Source organism: Malaclemys terrapin, chromosome 1, assembly GCF_027887155.1.
Source record: "Malaclemys terrapin pileata isolate rMalTer1 chromosome 1, rMalTer1.hap1, whole genome shotgun sequence".
NCBI lineage: Eukaryota > Metazoa > Chordata > Testudines > Emydidae > Malaclemys > Malaclemys terrapin.
Window position 1 is genome coordinate 243,179,836 of NC_071505.1, and position 17,928 is coordinate 243,197,763.

General features: G+C 41.2%; 1 protein-coding gene across 1 annotated transcript in view; it reads right to left on the minus strand.

Annotated features, from left to right (window-relative positions):
- Positions 1-495: 495 nt before the first annotated feature.
- LAMP1 (lysosomal associated membrane protein 1) overlaps positions 496-17,928 on the minus strand; it is a 34,804-nt gene continuing 17,371 nt past the window's right edge. Inside the window, exons 2-9 of the mRNA XM_054011125.1 lie at positions 14,239-14,357; positions 10,271-10,490; positions 9,974-10,132; positions 6,630-6,832; positions 4,012-4,134; positions 2,858-2,927; positions 2,499-2,669; positions 496-1,532 (exon numbers count right to left, since the gene is read on the minus strand). Coding sequence (XP_053867100.1) covers positions 1,393-1,532; positions 2,499-2,669; positions 2,858-2,927; positions 4,012-4,134; positions 6,630-6,832; positions 9,974-10,132; positions 10,271-10,490; positions 14,239-14,357 — 1,205 coding nt within the window. The 3' untranslated portion in view covers positions 496-1,392. The remainder of the gene's footprint in view (positions 1,533-2,498; positions 2,670-2,857; positions 2,928-4,011; positions 4,135-6,629; positions 6,833-9,973; positions 10,133-10,270; positions 10,491-14,238; positions 14,358-17,928) is intronic.

The window sequence follows — 17,928 nt, forward strand, 5'->3', positions numbered from 1 at the left end:
CAAGCTAGTCTCAGATGCCCTCCAGTACTATACTACTCCTTGGAGTAATAATCCAGTCCTTTCAATGGTACTTAGCATAACAGTGGTGTGTGCTCAGTCAGTTACAAATGCTAGTTTAGTTTGTGTAAACATGATGGGTATATGTACACTGCAAGGAGAAGTGGGACTAAAGCAGGAGTAGGTATACCTGCTGTAGTTCTGGCTGCACAAGCTAGAACAAAAGTGCCAGTGAAGCTATGGTATCACAAACCTGGCAATGACCCTATGTACAGGCATTGCTAGCCTGTGCTGAAGCCCATACCACCACAGCTCCCCTGCTATTTTTAGCAAAGCTCAGCTGGCATGCTAGCCCAGGGTGTAATATCTCTGATGAAAGAGTACACCTACTGCTAGAGTCTGACTATTTTAAAGTGAGTAGGGAGTGGTAGATACAGCTTCACTCTTTGATCAGATTGTTTTTTTTAAAAAGCAAGAGCGATGATGTGTAGAAAGGTATTGACACTATACAGAAAAATGTCTTTATTAGCATTGTTATAAGGCAATGCATACATAAGAACTGATCCTTAAGTGTACAACCCCAGCCATGTTTAAAGCAAGAGCAGCAGCAGATTAAATTGATCTTGTACATATCTGCAGTAACAGAATTGCCCTGGAACATCCACCAGAAGAGACTGAAATTAACTTTACCCCCCTCCCCCCCAAAAAAGTAAATAAACACACCCATTTTATATTTTAAAAAGGGCCAGCTCTTAAGCTGGCAGAGCATCAAAAATATCAAATAGGGAATTGCCCAATTGTAAATATGAGTTCCTATAATGTTTGAATATTGCATTGTTCATACCCTGCAGATGCCAGGCATGCTGTGTTTAAAGCTCAGTAAAAAAAACCCATAGATTTGGGGGGGGGAGGGGTGGGGTGGACTACAGTGGCAGGGGAATTAATTTTTACATTTTGGTTGGTCAGTCATTACTTAAAAAGGTATCATCAGTAGAATTACTAGCTTCATCACAGGAGGGTAGTAGTACCAGCAGTGAAAGCTTCCCTTTGTTAGACTTAAATCTGAGTGAATGAATTAGCTACACACCAGTCTGGAATATTTCTAACTGACATTAAATTCATGCCAATTCAGAAAAGCACTCTTAGCTTGTTTCTAAGGAGGTAAATATTTAACCAGTTAGCAAAATTAAACACCAGAATTGGAAAGGTTATTCCTTTGTGCATAGTTAAATGCTGCAAGATCGATTCACATTTAATAAAGCAGAATTTAACAAGCATTTTGCAAGAAAGACTGTGCTCCCTTATAATAAGGAATCTCAGTGTAGGGGAAATTAATTTATCCCACTTCTTGCAACTGCTCTTCATCAACCCCTGGATTCATTTAAGTGCAAGTTATTAGATTGTTTGATATCCAGCATGGCTTCTCTTTCTGCCAATCAAATAAGCAATCAAGACAATCAGGACAAGTCCAGCAAGGGCTGCGCCAACAATTATAGGGATCACCATGTTATTTTCATCCAGCTGACATTCTTCCACTGTAGAGAGGAAAAAAATTCACATTAGGCACTGGCCCATTGATAGGAAAGGTACCAAACTCAGTTGATTTCCTGTTGGAAGATTCTACTCCTAGCATCCAGATGAATGCTAAACTTGAGCCAGTTAACTTTTAACTTGTGGCCTGGCAGCAACAATGGAAGGAGCTCCCTTACTGTAGCTATTGTAAGTCAACTTGTTTTTCAAGATCATTCAGTAAAGAATGAATGATTGAACAGCTTGTTGTTCATCAAAAGGGTACACATACAATAGTAGATTTATATATACAAGTTTCCCCACACATTAATAGAGCCAATACTACAGGAGCCCATCAGCAGCTTCTCTTAGCTACCCAAACTCCTCTCACCTACACCTTCCCTTGTGACTACAGCCATAGAGCTCACTTAACCAGTTAGGAACTCAGCTTCTCAGATCTTTGCTCCTTTGGTACGATTGCCCAAGAGAACACTTGGTATGAAAGTGAAACTATTCTGACAGGTTTCAGAGTAGCAGCCGTGTTAGTCTGTATCTGCAAAAAGAACAGGAGAACTTGTGGCACCTTAGAGACTAACAAATTTATTAGTCCACGAAAGCTTATGCTCTAATAAATGTTAGTCTAAGGTGCCACAAGTACTCCTGTTCTTAAAACTATTCTGTGCACTACAATGGTGTGCTTCTGTCTTTATATGCACAATTTCAAGAAAAAACTTTGCATTTATTTATTTGTAATGCACTAGCCTTAATTCAGACAGTCCGCTAGCTGTACTTGTTGGTCTGAATCACAGTTGTAATGAGGCATGCTGTGAATGTGAGCTTTTGACAGAGCTGAATTTATTGAACTGGCTACTAACTCTAAAGACTAGATTCTGAAAAGAATAGTCAGATATGCTTAAATCAGTAAAACATGCAAGTTCATTAAAACCTTTCATGACACTTTAAACTGTAGATGTATGCAGTTTTCTTTTTACCTGCTCCAAATTTGTTTTCATCGATCTTGAAAACCTGGACCTGAACATCAAATACATTGACAAAGACATGGTCTGTGACCCAAAGTTTCTCCTCTGCATTACACTTATAGGAGTTCCCCAGTTTAGCTCTCAGCTCACTCATGCTGCTGTTAACAGCTTCCAGCTTTGTTTCTGTGCAATGAAATGTGTTTGAGAAACAGAAGTTGCAAAGGTTAAGAAAATTCAAGTAGTTAAAGACAGAACACACATTTGCTCCCCCACCCCGGGACTTCGCCCTCAGTATTAGTGTGCATGTATCTAGGCTCCCTTAATATTTATAGGGCTAGTCTATGACTTTTTTATTTAACAAAAATCCTTACCTTTAGCTTCAGAAGGCAAAGTTGTGGTCACATCGACACCGTGCAGGAAAAACTTATCAGTACTTGTATTCTTAAAAACAAAAACAACCACAAAAGAGTTGGCATTCATACATAACGTTTTAGACCGTTGAAGTACAATGTAGTTCTACAATTGAAGAGTTTAATGCATCCTCACTAGAAGTGCTGAGGTCACTAAAAAAACAAACAAACAAACAAACAAAAAAAAAACACCCACCAAAAACCCAAGACATTCTAGAATATGATACCAACTACAGTTTTAGGGGGAAAAAAACCCCCCACAATGGAGAGGGATTCAACTTAGGGAAGAATATGCCAGGTAAAGTGGTCACTGGTAGTCAGGCTAAAAATGCCTTGAGATTTTTTAAAGAGCTACCAAGTTAGCATTTGAAAATGGTAAACAAGACATACTCTCAACACCACAATCGCCTGCTGACCCAGGATGGTGGGATCTGTAGAATACAGTCAAGGACACAGCACAAGTGCTCACTGGAAGGCCTGAGAGCGCCAGGGTCTACATTAATGGCTTTAACTCAAGCCAACATCAATATTGTCAGCCTTTAAAGGCTGACAATTAGAAATTTCAGGTTTATCATAATTGCTCAAGTCAGTAAACAAACATACTATATCCTGAACACCACCAAGGAAATAAAAGGGCTATCAACCCTTCTGTCACATGTGCTGCTGATGCAACAAAGGAAGCATAGTACCTAACAAATCACTGCAGAAGACAGTGAAGCAGCAGGTACACTGGTCATGCTTTATAAACAGTATTACTAAGAGGACTTTAATCCAATTCCTTCTGCAAGCTTGTCATATAATTAGATGAAACACCTGTTTACAGAAGTCTGTTCCCCTAAAGGTTTTTTCAAGTAACAGAGCTACCAACAGTCTCATTCATGGACAATTGCACAACGTATTCGTAACAAAGTGCTCCTTCATTCCCCACCATTTCTTCTACTTAAAAATCCTCTCCCTCCTCATTGGTTATACATTCTGTAGGGGATGTAACCAACTTTTTTGGAATAAAACTGACTGTCACAAAATAAATAAATCTATCTTGAGTCCAGAACAGTTTAGTCACATCTCAAAAGCATGCCAGAGCTGTGCAAGGTACTACACTGAAGCACCCTTACCAGTAGGAAATGGAATACAAGTCTGGTTTTCCCAAAAGTCAGGCTCAGAAAGGCAGAGGAATGGTTACAGCTCCCAGAGAAAGATGTATTCACGGGAACAAAATTCAGAACCTCCAATCCAGTCTGTGGATGAAAGAAGGGCTGGTTATTACATCTTACAGCGAGATGTTAATGCTACCGCAGCTTTCAGCTCATTGCTACCTGGCTTCCGCTCAGATGCATGAAAAATTGCATGTGGACACCCCCATGCACACATGCATGTAAAGGTGCTGGTTATGGGAGCACAGGTTCCTTGTGCTTACACCACCATTCAAGCCTTGCTGCGCTCTCCTTAAGGTCCAGACCCTTGGCTACAGTCAAACTGTATTGTCCAGCTAAAACATCTTGCGGATAAGGAAGCTAGTACTGCATTGAAGAGCCTGATGGAAACATCAGCCATCACCACCAATGCACGAAGGCTTATTAAATTAGATTAAAGCAACCATATTAACACTCTTCTGCTTCCACAGGAGGGAAAACTGAGAAAGGCCATAAGGGATTATCTTGCCAATTACTGACTCATGTAAAGGCAAGACAGTTTGAAAGGCTTTATTTACACAATGCTAACATCTCAGCATTTCAGACAATCCTGTTTGCAGAGTGCTAGGGGGTAAAGGTTTTAAGCCTGTTGGATTGAATCAGAAATGTGCACATACAAGCTTTCTGATGATTAAGTTATTTTCTTTTAATTTGGCAAGATTAAACACCTGTGTCTTGACTGATGTAGGACAAAATGCCAAACCTAGGGGTAAGGAGGAATCACCGAACTGTCTCAGCAATACTTAGAACTCCTGAGAACCAGGTTTTGGGAGTAGACTGCCAGTAGAATTTTACAGGTTGGCTGGCCCTACAAGAGATCTTTTATAAACTCCTACTATTCTTCAGGGCAGTGATTCTCAAACAGGGGTACGCGTACCCCTGGGGGTACATCAACTCAGCTAGATATTTGCCTAGTCTTACAACAGGCTAAATAAAAAGCACTAGTGAAGTCAGTACAAACTAAAAATTACTTTTATACTGAAATATAAGTAAATCATTTATATTCCAATTGATTCATAATTATATGGTAAAAATGTGAACATCAACAATCTGTTAGTAATAGTGTGCTGTGACACTTTTGTATTTTTAGGTCTGATTTTGTAAGCAAGTAGTTGTGAAGTGAGGTGTAACTTGGGTGTACACAAGACAAATCAGACTCCTGAAAGGGGTTCAGTAGTCTGGAATGGTTGAGAGCCACCGCATTAGGGGACAAGTGAACCATCTGGGGGGGGAAGGGATAGTTCAGTGGTTTGAATATTGGCCTGCTAAACCCAGGGTTGTGAGTTCAATCCTTGAGGGGGCCACTTAGGGATCGGGGGGGGGGGGGGGGGGGGGAAGTACTTAGTCCTGCAAGTGAAGGCAGGGGGCTGGACTCTGACCTTTTGGGGTCCCTTCCAGTCCTATGAGATAAAATATATGGAGATATACTATATTTATTTCAGCAGGGCTAGAAGTTCATGGTGCAGAAAAGGGCTTACTAGATTCCATATAGAAGACCCATAAATTTACAGCTAGGGCTGTGAAACGCATTTTCCATCAATACAATCACTAGGGATCAAGCAAGTCACCAGCAACGTTAACATCCACAAACCAGTTCACATGCCTTACCTTCTGGACCTCACAGTATCCAAAGTTTGATGTCAATCATCTCCTTTGACTTGCATCCAAATCATGGACCAGCAAAAAGGGGACTTTGGTTGCAAGCTCCCAAGGATGGGAGCTTTTGGTCTGTCCAATAAGCCTTACTGTGGTTTGCCAGGAAAGAGCCCAATCTATCAGAGTGGGATTCCCAATTATTCCCCTCCAGCAGATCTGTTCATGAACTAAGGAAGGTACAGGCTTGACACCAAAGCTGGTGAGCTGAGCTTTGCAGCAAAAGTATAGAGCCAAGAAACAAGAGTAGGCAGGAGGAGGACTGAAAAAGTGCCAATAGACTCTGCTGCAAAAAATATATAGTTACAGGGAAGACTAGTAGGTTTGTCTATTAACCAGTTCTGCCCCCTCAAAAATTCATGTGTGTTGGCCTTTGAAATTGGCTGAAACCGTGAGAGACAAACTCAAATTGCAATATCATAATATCAAAGGAGGACTGTCAATTGTCTGCACAGAATTTGAAAGTTTGTTCATATTCAGATGCCTCATTTTCAAACAGACGGATTTGTGTGTCTAAATGACGCAAACACATTTAAGTAGCATCTTCATTTTCCAGATTCTCCTTTTGATGTTTTCAACTGTTTCTATGGCTTGAACAAATGTTTGTTGGATTTCAACATTCAAGTTGTATAGTCCTGCTACATAATAGACACATTTAAGGGTCTTATCCAGGACAGCTCCCAGTACATCAGGAACACGCTATTTATAGCAAGTTTCCACTAATTCTGTATTGTCTGAATATCCACTGTATCAAGTGGAAATATTAAACAATTCAACTGGAGAATCATAATGGAGTACGGTTAACTCAGTCCAGTCTACGAGGCATAGGAAAGCAATATTTTCACTAGCTCTGTAAGTGTATAGTGTACAAATCAAACCAGATATACCTTTCCATCTTTTCTTAGATACGTCACATTAAGCTGCAGCCCCATATGAGCAAGTACACAGGTTCCATTTGTACCAGTCACATTGTATTTCCCAGTCATTGGATTTTGTGGAGGGGAGGTTGGTGCCTGGCTTGTAGGTGTCTGGCTAGTAGTTGTAGGGGCTACAGGAGTAGTGGGTATCTTATCTGCAGCACACACAGTTTCTGGAACGAAAGGAGTACAAGGTGATAAACATCAAGTATAACTGCACAAAATTACAAGGAAGTCATTCACACAACAGAAAGATTAAGACTAATGTATCTTTGAGGGAGAGGAGAGAATGAACATCCCCTTATTTTAAGGAGTTTTAGTCTTAATACCGTCTATTAAGAACAACTGAAAGAAATTCAAGAGTCTAATTTACTTTTTACCAGTTAGATTCAAATACAGAACTGGTCAGCTTCACTTTCTTCTACTTTTGTACTAGGAACAAGGCATTATGGGTTTTGAGAAACCCATTCTATTTCAGTTACCAAGATGACACATGTCTAGCCTTATTAGTTTTAGCAGAACAGCAGTTTATGGTGAAACAGAAGCTATCCATCCATTAGTTTGACATTAACGTATCTTCACCAAATCAAGAACATTTACACTTATCCCTAATTTATCATGATGCAGCTAGCTCCCCCTGCCGGCATATACATAGCTAGGCTCATGTTGCAACCCTAGTCTGTTGGCTGCCAGCACACTGGAAAGCAGATGCTTGTCCTTGTGTTATCCTTGAAAGCCATTTTCTAATATAGTACCATTCTGGGACCTGCACACCCCTGAGCCTCTCCCCACGTCCCAACCCCCTGCCCCAGCCCTGATCCCCTTCCTGCTCTCCAAACCCCTTGATCCCAGCCCGGAGCACCCTCCTGCACCCCAAACCTCTCATCCCCAACCCCACCCCAGAACCCACATCCCAGCCCCAATTTTGGGAGCATTCATGGCCCACCATACAATTTCTATTCCGCAATGTGGCCCTCAGGCCAAAAAGTTTGCCCACCCCTGATCTAGCTTATGATGGAGCTTGTTCACAGGCTGCTCTGTATTGTTCCTTCTAATGATTGTCCAAAATACACCTGTCCCCTCTAGCAGAGGCACAACCTGTGAGGTTCATTCCCTCTGTCAATTCCTACGTCAGACCTGCTTGCACTAGTAGCCAACCCCCCCACTTCTCTGAAGGGAACAATTTCTGTTTTATGCACCTTCAGCTGGCCGGCCTAGCTTCTGTTCTTGTCCAGTTCAAAGCCAGGATCCAGGTGGTAAAGGAGAAGGAAAAGTTGTCATAGGGGAGCAGTGACCCAACCCATCCTTATTGTTTGCCAAGAGATGCCAGGGGTCTCCTAACGCTAGTTAGTGACTTTTTTGAACAACTCTTCCAAGGCTCCTGCATTCTGCTCCTTTTCTAAACCAGGCCCACAAGTCAGGGAAAGGAAATCCCTACGGTATACGACCCTAAGCTTTGAGCCATGATTATGTCCCATTCCAAGAATGCTACTCTTTAAAGAGTCACATTTACTGTTTTTATGTGGCTAAAAGAGACCATGCAGCAAACACTGTAGTACAGATCTGGCTTGTGTCTCTGAGGAACCACTCGTTGAGTTTAGTCTCCATGCTGTGCATGTAGTTTTTGGTTACTTAACTCCTTAGCAGTGGTTTTAAATAAATATGCTCCAAAATTTCAGCCTCCATAAGTTTTATTGTGGGCTGCAAGTCAAGAAGGATTGTACTTAAACTTCAAGCTAATTAAACCCTCAAAGCATACAGGGCTCTGTGTTAGTGTATGTTCTTTGGAATCTCTGGCCATTTCAGGGTAAGGTATGCCAGGGAGCTTACATCTCAGTGAGAGACTGGACCAGCCTTTCCGGTCCACGGTGGACTTGGTGTAGATGCTGCATGGAAGCCCTGTTTGGCTCTGCTCTCTGAGCCAAGGCCCTGGCCTATGAGATCATTCCCCGTCTGAGCCTAAGGACAAGCCAGAGTGCTATTCAGTAGGTTTATGTGGTGCCACACAGAAGACCTTCCTACAATTACTGCAGCTACACAGCCCCATATATTGAGGCTGTTAGTATGTTTGGGGAAATTGATTAGCCTGTGTATTGCAGAAGAAAGGATCCTATTTGCATGTGGGAATAAGTCCCAAATACAGTGCAGATGTGTTATTTTCATTGATTTATAAAAGATGATTCCCCATAATAGCCAGCCACCTTTTTAAAGCAAGGATGCCAAGCTGTCTGGTCACCAGAGGCCAATATTGAATATGAGCTTGTATCCTTCAGTATCATCTTAGACCAAGGCAAAAACTGAACAGGTAAACTTCCTGCACATCTATCTTCAGGAAAGTAGGCAATTTGCTACCAGCAGGTAAGAGTCAGGTCTCCCTTTCTGCAGCAGCAGCACCCACTTCCCCATGTGAAAGAAGAACCAGGAATATATAATTAAGTAAATCCCAAGACAGTTAAAATCTCCAGTCTAACTTGTGACTACAATATCATAATTGTACTCTGAGGAGAATGAATACAGGTGTAGCTGAACCAGTGAAGAACACAGTCTACACTTGTATTTACACAAGGACGAGCCTCATTCAGCACCCTTTCAGAAATTCCCATTGAACAAGAGGGGTTTGAAGAGACAGACACTGCAGACTAGTTTCCTGCACTAGAAGGCTGTGCTTTCCCATACAACAGATCCATGCCCCCTTCCCCCCAAATCCCTTTCCCAGTTTTCCATGGAATAAGCTGGACCCAGCTGAGGAGGTCCTGGTAGGGAGCATTCATGCTGAAAATCACCAGCATGAATTTTTTTTTAAATTTAATTGATTTGATGTTCATGGAATGTACTAGACAGCTAGAGTGAAATCCAGACTCTATTGAAGAGAGAGAGTTTTGCTATCAGCATCAGTGGGAGTAGGATTTCACCCTCTCTTGATGGCTGGTCCTGTTTATCAGGTGCAGAACAGGCAGCAGCAGCCGCCACTGCCTCCTATATCGCACCATTAATATGCTTCAGGGACCCTTTTGTAACACTTACAACGTCCAGGCAGATACAATCCTTGGCTTGTACCAAGGCTGCCAATGTGTGCTTGTCATGATGCGGGTACCTATCCAGGAGAAATTGAACTGAAGCCACATGAGTTCACTGTACACCTGTCAGATCGTGGCTTTCATGTCCAGCCTATGCTGGCAGCGAACAGAAGTCATCTCGAGGTGAAAGGATATTTCTATTTCTGATTAGTCACACAGGCCTCCACAAACCTAGTGGAACAACAAAGTAGGTTTGCTTGTCTCAGTATATTTTCTCAATAATCCAGAGATACTTACCATTTCCACTTAAGGTATGATTCACAAGATATGCTTGAAGCGTAACATTGCTAAGAGTTATGGTCACATTCGACATATTCATCCGGTTGGTACTGAAACATCTATATCTTGTGTCCAAGTCTGCTTGAATATTAGTTTTTTGCGAAACCTCGTTTTTTCCTGTAACAAAAAAGTTTACAGTTCTGCAAATATTAGGATGTCGCCAGACAGCACTGCACAGAAAAATAAAGAGTGCTATTCCACATGTATAACAATTCAGGTGCATACAACAGAAAGTCAATAAAATGTTTACTTCACCTCCAGTTGAGTTGGGGAACACAGTTGTATCGGACAAATTGTAAAGGAACGTTAGCTCATCAACGCTGTACAGCTTTGAGGTCTTTGTGAAATTCATTTGTAACAAATGTCCTGCTCCAAATCCAATCGCCAGTACAGGAGCCGATGCATTCTCTTTACCACAACTGCTTTTGTTTGCCAGTACTTCAGCATTTTGTGCAAGTGTGAAATCTGCTGCCAGCTGAAGTGGGTAAAATCAAGAGAGTTTTAAATGGGATTAGTAAATGTCTTCCCTACTGTTACTTTTCAGATATCCTATGCAATTACTCCAGCACTCTCAGCCAGAGTCCATTACCACAGGGTGAACATTCTTAGCATTCAAGTACTTAACCTTCAAAAAAATACTTTAGTGTTTGAGATTTACAATTTTTTAAATAGCATTTTGCTCCATGAACAATTAAGGAAACCCCCCCCCCCCCCCCAATTTCCTCCCCACTAGCACCATGAGTCAGATTGTACCCGACTTCCTGAACTAAAGAAGCTGTGGTACAGGAATTCAGATAGAAAGTGAAAGTTTGGAGAATTTAAGCTTTGTTCTCTGGTGTTCTAATACATCTGGGTAACAAGGACTAAATTAACAGTACAGCTTGCACAACTCTTGCTTGTCTATGATTCTTATTAATCTTTTACTTACTTTCTGAAAAGGAGCAATAGGAGGAGTTATGACAAGGTTTTACATTGGCACTGAAGGCCAAAGTGAACACTGGAAAGTTAACAAGCTGTACGAATGTTTCTCAACCTTTTTTTGATACCAGGGACCGGCTTGCTGCTGCCTTAAACTGTGTCAGGGAGATCTCAGGGCTTGGTGCCAATCCATGGACCAGTCATTGAGAAACACTGTGTGTAGTTGATCTTTTATAAGGGCCTGTCGGCTTGAGTTAAGAAAGCAGCTTCCTTTGAATGTTAGTGTATGCCAAACTTAATTTTTAGATAGTTCAGAATGTTAGGGCCCTCCACAGCTCATTCCCCATACATGCCATAAGGAAATCTTGCTAGGCCAGAGCTGGACATTCTAAAATATTGTCTACTAATGAGGCATGAAGCTCAAGGGATTACAGATTGATAGGGAAGCTAGCTGCTCAAAAGGGCACTTTATACAGGATGTATAAGCAGACATTTGGCTCCATCTCGTCTGTGCTAACCGTTTCCTTAGAACATAATGAAATTTGTAGAAGATTGAGGATGAGTATTCACACAACAGGAAGTCATCTCCAGTTTTACTTTCATTCTCTCTTCTGTTTCTATCATATCCCACAATCCAGTAATTTCTGCCCATTGAGCAATTTCATCTTCCTGTTCAATGTATTCTGTTCTGTCCCCTTACTAGCCATCTCATTTTGCATTCCTCTTCTCTATACATACACTTCGATTTATCTACTCTCACCTTTTAACTCCTTTCCAGATTGACTAAGTGGCAACCAACAGGTTTTTTGTTTTTTTTAAAGTTAGGTGCCCTGGCCAAGTGCTATCTACCATGAAGGCAGCCCAAACAGACATCCTACCAATCAGCATATGGATTTCCTTTTAGTTTTCAGTGCTGAAGTATACAGCACTTCCCAGTTCTCTTCATCCATGGCAGGTGCAATTTATTCAACTGAATGATTGAGAGAGATTTTTAGCATGATTCCTAGCCTTAGGATATGCAGTGAATTTAGGGTGATATCCTGGAGGGCTGACAGAGACAGGCAGACAAGATCTTACCCATTATACACTCCTACAACTTGCAATAGTACCCAGGGTTACAACTTTAACTGCAGTGGTTTTAAAAGAAGTTAATTTAAATCCAAGTCAGTTTTAAACACAAGTGAGATCAGTGGACGTGAAACTTGAAGAGCTGCTTGCCTACAAGCTCTATTTTTTTCAGCCAGAAGGGCAGCAGGTGCAATGAATCAGTCCTTAATTGATTTCCAGTAGACACTTCCCTAAAGAGGATAATCACTGACACTTGGTGCAATATGATTTAAATCAGTGGTGCTACTAATTATTTATAGATATGGAGATTTTATTAGACTGTTTTCTCTATAAAAATTAAATAATTCAAGATCTGAACTTCTGTATTTCATGATCTGTATTTTATCTGGCATGATCATTGCAGCACTTTAGGAATAATGAACTTGCTAGTGTAAAATCTGTATCAAGTCAAGTGAAGCACAAAGTAACTAAGCAGTTGATTTGCAAACAAGTTAACTATCTTTCAACTCTAGAACGAAAGCAACATTTCAAATAAAGTCCACTGGAATATATGAAGAATGTGGACAACAGACTTTGAACCAACTAACTCCTCACTGAGATCGCTGAAGACTTTTTTGTATGTCATGCAAAAGGTTTTAAATTTCAAAAGCTACTTACTCTCAGCTTTAGTGATAGTATATTTATGAGACATGAACTAAGCTAAGGTAATAGTATGCTCAAAGGTGAGTGTTCCAAGTTTCAGAATAAGGGAAGCAAAAATAATCTTACAGAAACAGTTTGCAGCTGCTTCTGAAGAGCGCTTCATTTCAACTGAAATAAGCAGATTCAATTGGCAGTGCTGTACTGAAACTGGCATAATGCAGATGCAGTGTTTTAGATGTTGCTTTACATATGGAAAAAGACTGGCTTGGGCAATTGTTCCCTTCCTCTGTAAAATGCTTTGAGAGCTCCTTAGATATAAGGGCTAACGTAAGTACATTTTACAGATGAGGACACTAAGGCACAGGCAAAAATTATTTGACGGTCACAGCAGGTCAGTAGCAGAGCAGAGCCAATAGAACCCAGGTCTAAACTCCCCACCCAGTGCCCTGTCCACTGGACCTAGAGTGGTCACCTCTGAGATACAAAAAAGAGACACCTGGATGATCCTGAGCCCATAAGACTAGACAGCTTGCCGTGTGTAGTACAAACCTTTACAGATTTCCAGGGATGGCTACAAAAAAGAGGGACATGCTGGGAAAACCTGGCCAGGTGGCAAGGCTAGCTGTATCATGCTGTCTCCAAAAGGAATACTAAAAGCAGTGGACAATTAAAATACTCAAATGAGTATTTAATGAGCACATAGCATTTGTTGACCTAATAACTGAGCTACAAACTGGATAGGTAAACCTAGCAGCTTCAGCAATTGTCCCAATACACTGGAGCTCTCATAAAAAAACAAAACCAAGCAGACTCAAGTGGAGTCTAGCTATACAACTGGCAGACAGACATCTAGAGAATTCTCCTGAAGCGGTCCATAGGGTCTAAAATTTTTCTTGGCATAAAAGCAGATTAAGTGCACACACAAAGCAGGAGAATCACAGTATGAAGGGCACACTGTCCGCTAAACTGAAGGTCACAATTTAGGAAAGAAGCCAACAGCAATATCTGCAGGATTTGAGAGATTGTCTATACTGAGGTAAGGCAAACTAAACGTTGCTGCTCTTGGTGTAGTGCAGTGGTCCCCCAACTTTTCACAATGCAACCCCCCAGGAGCCAGGCTGGGAGTAGAGCTGGGCAGTGCCAGTGGGGTCTGGCCTGGGTCCTGCTGCGTTTCCCCCCTCCCCGGAACATTCCTCCATGCCCCCTAGAGGGGCATGCCCCACAGTTTGGGGACCACTGGTCTAGTGTATTATGTAATCTGAAGTATTAAATGCACCCTTCAGCAGCAGCAAAATGCAGCAGCTTCTAGTATTGATGTTAGGATCCCAAATTGATAAATTAAATCACTCAAGTTCAGGCAGCAGCTGGCAGTCTTAGTACTATTAGTTTTTCCCAAAGTCTACTCAGGAAATAAAGCGTCAGAGAGCCATTCTTCCAGAAGCAAGGAGGAATAAAAGATTTAAAGAGCACTGTTTGCGCAAGCAGCTTTTCTGGCTTAATGTTTGCTTTAACTTCTAACAGAACCCACCTGCACCAACATCAGTCTGCCTGTTTAAAATGCAAATTAGAAGTAAACATTGAGCTACTGCTCCTACCTGTTGACCACTCTTTGTGCTGTATTCCACTGAGAAGGACACTGACAGATTAGCTATTATGCAGACTTTACCACTCTGATCTGTCACTTCAAATGCTGACGAGGACATCTGTAAAAACACTGTTAAGAGTGGCAAGTAGTTAGTTTCAAACAAAGTGTTACTTGAAGAAACATAGGCTGTAGTGTAAACATAGCCTAGGTCAACAAAAAACTCATGTCGCTCAAGGTTGTGAACGTTCCACTCCCAAGCGCTTAGGTCGGTTAACTTATGTCGCTCGTTTGCACATCGCTACATTGGTGGGAGAGCTTCTGCAGACACAGTTCCAGCTGCTTGTGGAGGTGGCATTTTTAGGCCGACGGGCTCCCGTCAGCATAAAGCACCTTCAACACACCCTCCAATGGCACAGCTGTATCGGCTGCATGACTACAGCACTGTATGTATAGACACACTCATACAGTGCTCACTTTAGAGCCCAAGAGAAGGACTGGTGCATACAACTCTCCAACTGGTGCAAGAAAAGCTTTGGATAAAAGTCTTGAAGTGACAGGTTACAGTCCAGAGAGTCTGTGATGAAAACAGTTTCATCTTTATCTGCAGAGAGATCTGTGGGTGTGTTCTGAAGACACTAGTTAGTACTTCTGTACTCTGGGGGCGGGGGAGGAATACTTTAAAATTAGGGCTGTCGATTAATGGCAGTTAACTCACGCGATTAACTCAAGAAAATTAATCACAATAGATCACAGTTTTAATTGCACTGTTAAACAATAGAATACCAATTGAAATTAAATAAATATTTTTGGATTTTTTTCTACATTTTCAAATATATTGATTTCAATTACAACACAATACAAAGTGTACAGTGCTCACTTTATATTACTTTTGATCACAAATATCTGCATTGTAAAAATGTCAAAAGAAATAGTATTTTTCAAGTAACCTCATACAAATATTGTAGTGCAAACTTACAAATGTAGATGTGTGTTACATAACGGCAATCAATAACAAAACAATGTAAAACTTTACAGACTACAAGTCCATGCAGTCCTATTTGTTTTTCTTAGCAAATGGCTTAAGTTTGTTTACATTTATGGGTGATAATGCTGCTCTCTTCTTATTTTCGTCATCTGAAAGTGAGAAAAGATGTTCACATGGCACTTTTGTACCCAGCATTGCAAGGTATTTACGTGCCAGATATACTAAACATTCATATGACACTTCAACCACCATTCCAGAGGACATGCTTATAATGCTGGTTTAAAAAAATGCATTAATTAAATTTGTGACTGAACTCCTTGGAGAAGAATTGTATGTCTCCTGCTCTACGGTTTTATCTGCATTCTTCCATATATTGTGTGTTATAGCAGTCTAGGATGATGACCCAGCACATGTTTGATTTAAGAACACTGTCACTGCAGATTTGACAACACACACAAATGCGGCTCTAGTATCAGATTTCTAAAGATAGCTACAGCACTCAACCCAAGGTTTAAGAATCTGAAGTGCCTTCCAAAACTGAGAGGGACGAGGTGTGGAGCATGCTTTCAGAAGTCTTAAAAGAACAGCACAATGATGCAGAAACTACAGAACCCGAATCGCCCAAAACCAAACCACACCTACCTTCTGCTGGTGGCATCTGACTCAGATAATGAAAATGAACATGCATCAGTCTGCACTGGTCTGGATTGTTATTGAGTAGAACCCGTCATCAGTATGGAAGCATGTCCTCTGGAATGATGGTTGAAGTATGAAGGGACATATGAATCTTTAGCGCACCTGGCATGTAAATATCTTGCAATACCGGCTAACAATGTCATACAAATACCTGTTCTCACTTTTGTTGTAGGAGCAGCAATGACCTGTATGCTATGTACAAGCTGTATGCTCAAAAAGGTCTGTTACACTCCCACCCCCTCCCTTTTGTCTCCTCTCCCTCTTTGAATACCTGTGAAGTGGCTTTCCCTTTCCCCCTCCCTCCTGGAATGCTTGTGGGATGAATGGGCTGCTTGAACAGCTGGAAGATCAGAAGAGCTCCCAGGTAGACAAGATGTCTGGGACTCTAACTGGGCAGCACTCACACACCCACTGTATGGACACTGTCCGAGGTGGAGTGTGATCAACCAGATGTGGCCAAGTCACCTCTAGTCACAGACTATGAGGAGCAGGTCCTTAAATGGGAAGGGGCCATGTGCTCAGTAGTGCACGCCCAAGATTGTACCTCCCGTAAAGGCCCTTTGCCCAGACCACCTAGTCAGTGGTTCGCTGTGCCTCGGGAAGGCTTACCTTCATCACACTGTCCATCACTGCACTGGGACACTTACTTTCAAGGATCCTAACATCTCCAGTGCCGTGCTTTTCCTGGGAGCACGAGTATGCGAGTGCGAGCTCCCCCACTTCTTTTGAGCTTAGCTATCAGTATAAAAAACGTGCTGCTTTCTGCCAAACTCTGGTGGGTCATTAGTCCTCCCTAAACTTACTAGCTGGCCCAATTTTGGGTAACAACTTTCAGGTATCATTATAAACAAGAAGTGAGCAGCATTATCTCCTGCAAATGTAAAACAAATTATTTGTCTGAGCGATTGGCTGAATAAGAAATAGGACTGCGTCGACTTGCAGGCTCTGAAGTTTTATATTTAATTCAAAAAATAAACTTTTTTTTTTTTAAATACAATTCCACATTTGTAAGTTCAACTTTCATGATAAAGAGATTGCACTACAGTACTTCCATTAGGTGAATTGAAAAATACTATTTCTTTTGGTTTTTACAGTGAAAATATTTGTAATCAAAAATGTAAAGTGAGCACTGTACACTTTGTATTCTGTATTGTAACTGAAATCAATACATTTGAAAATGTAGAAATCAGCCAAAATATTTAAATAAACGGTATTCTATTGTTTAACAGTGCAATTAATTGCATATTTAATCACAATTAATTTTTTTTAATCACTTGACAGCCCTACTTTAAATCTTCCATGTGGAAGCCATCTCCCATTATCTTAGCACAGAATGCCTTTTTAAGCTACCAATGGTCAGTTTCCCATTCCATTGTCTTTATTAGTGGAAATAAATATCTTTCCCAATACATGTCCAGCTCACCTGGAGCACTGGAGCTACTGACACATACAAAAGTCAGTGCTAAAATGAGTGAATGGCTGGTTAGTTAGTAAGAGGGCAGGAGGATAAGAATGACACCTCCCTTCCCTCACATTACTTGAGAATGAGGGGATTCTTCACTATTTCCCAACCCAGCAGCCCTTGACAAAAGCCAATCTGTCACTCTCCTTCCCTATGATGGGAAAGAGCTGTGGGGATAAAGCCAGGCACCTACACACAGCCAAGCAGCAATCTGATCCCATCTCACCAGGATGGGTATTTTGCAAGTTTCATCAACATGACTTGGCACAGTGAGGATTGGCAGGGTGAAGGACACTGTTTAGTTGCCTTTGATCCACTGAATATCTATATCTATATCCTCAATATATGTTCCATTCTATATGCATCCGAAGAAGTGGGCTGTAGTCCACGAAAGCTTATGCTCTAATAAATTTGTTAGTCTCTAAGGTGCCACAAGTACTCCTGTTCTTTTTGTGAATATTGATAGTTTTTGTAGGGTTTTGTAAGCTGTGTTTATATTTCAGGATCTCCATTATTCCATGATTCCACAATCAGGGTTCATCACAAAACACACACCT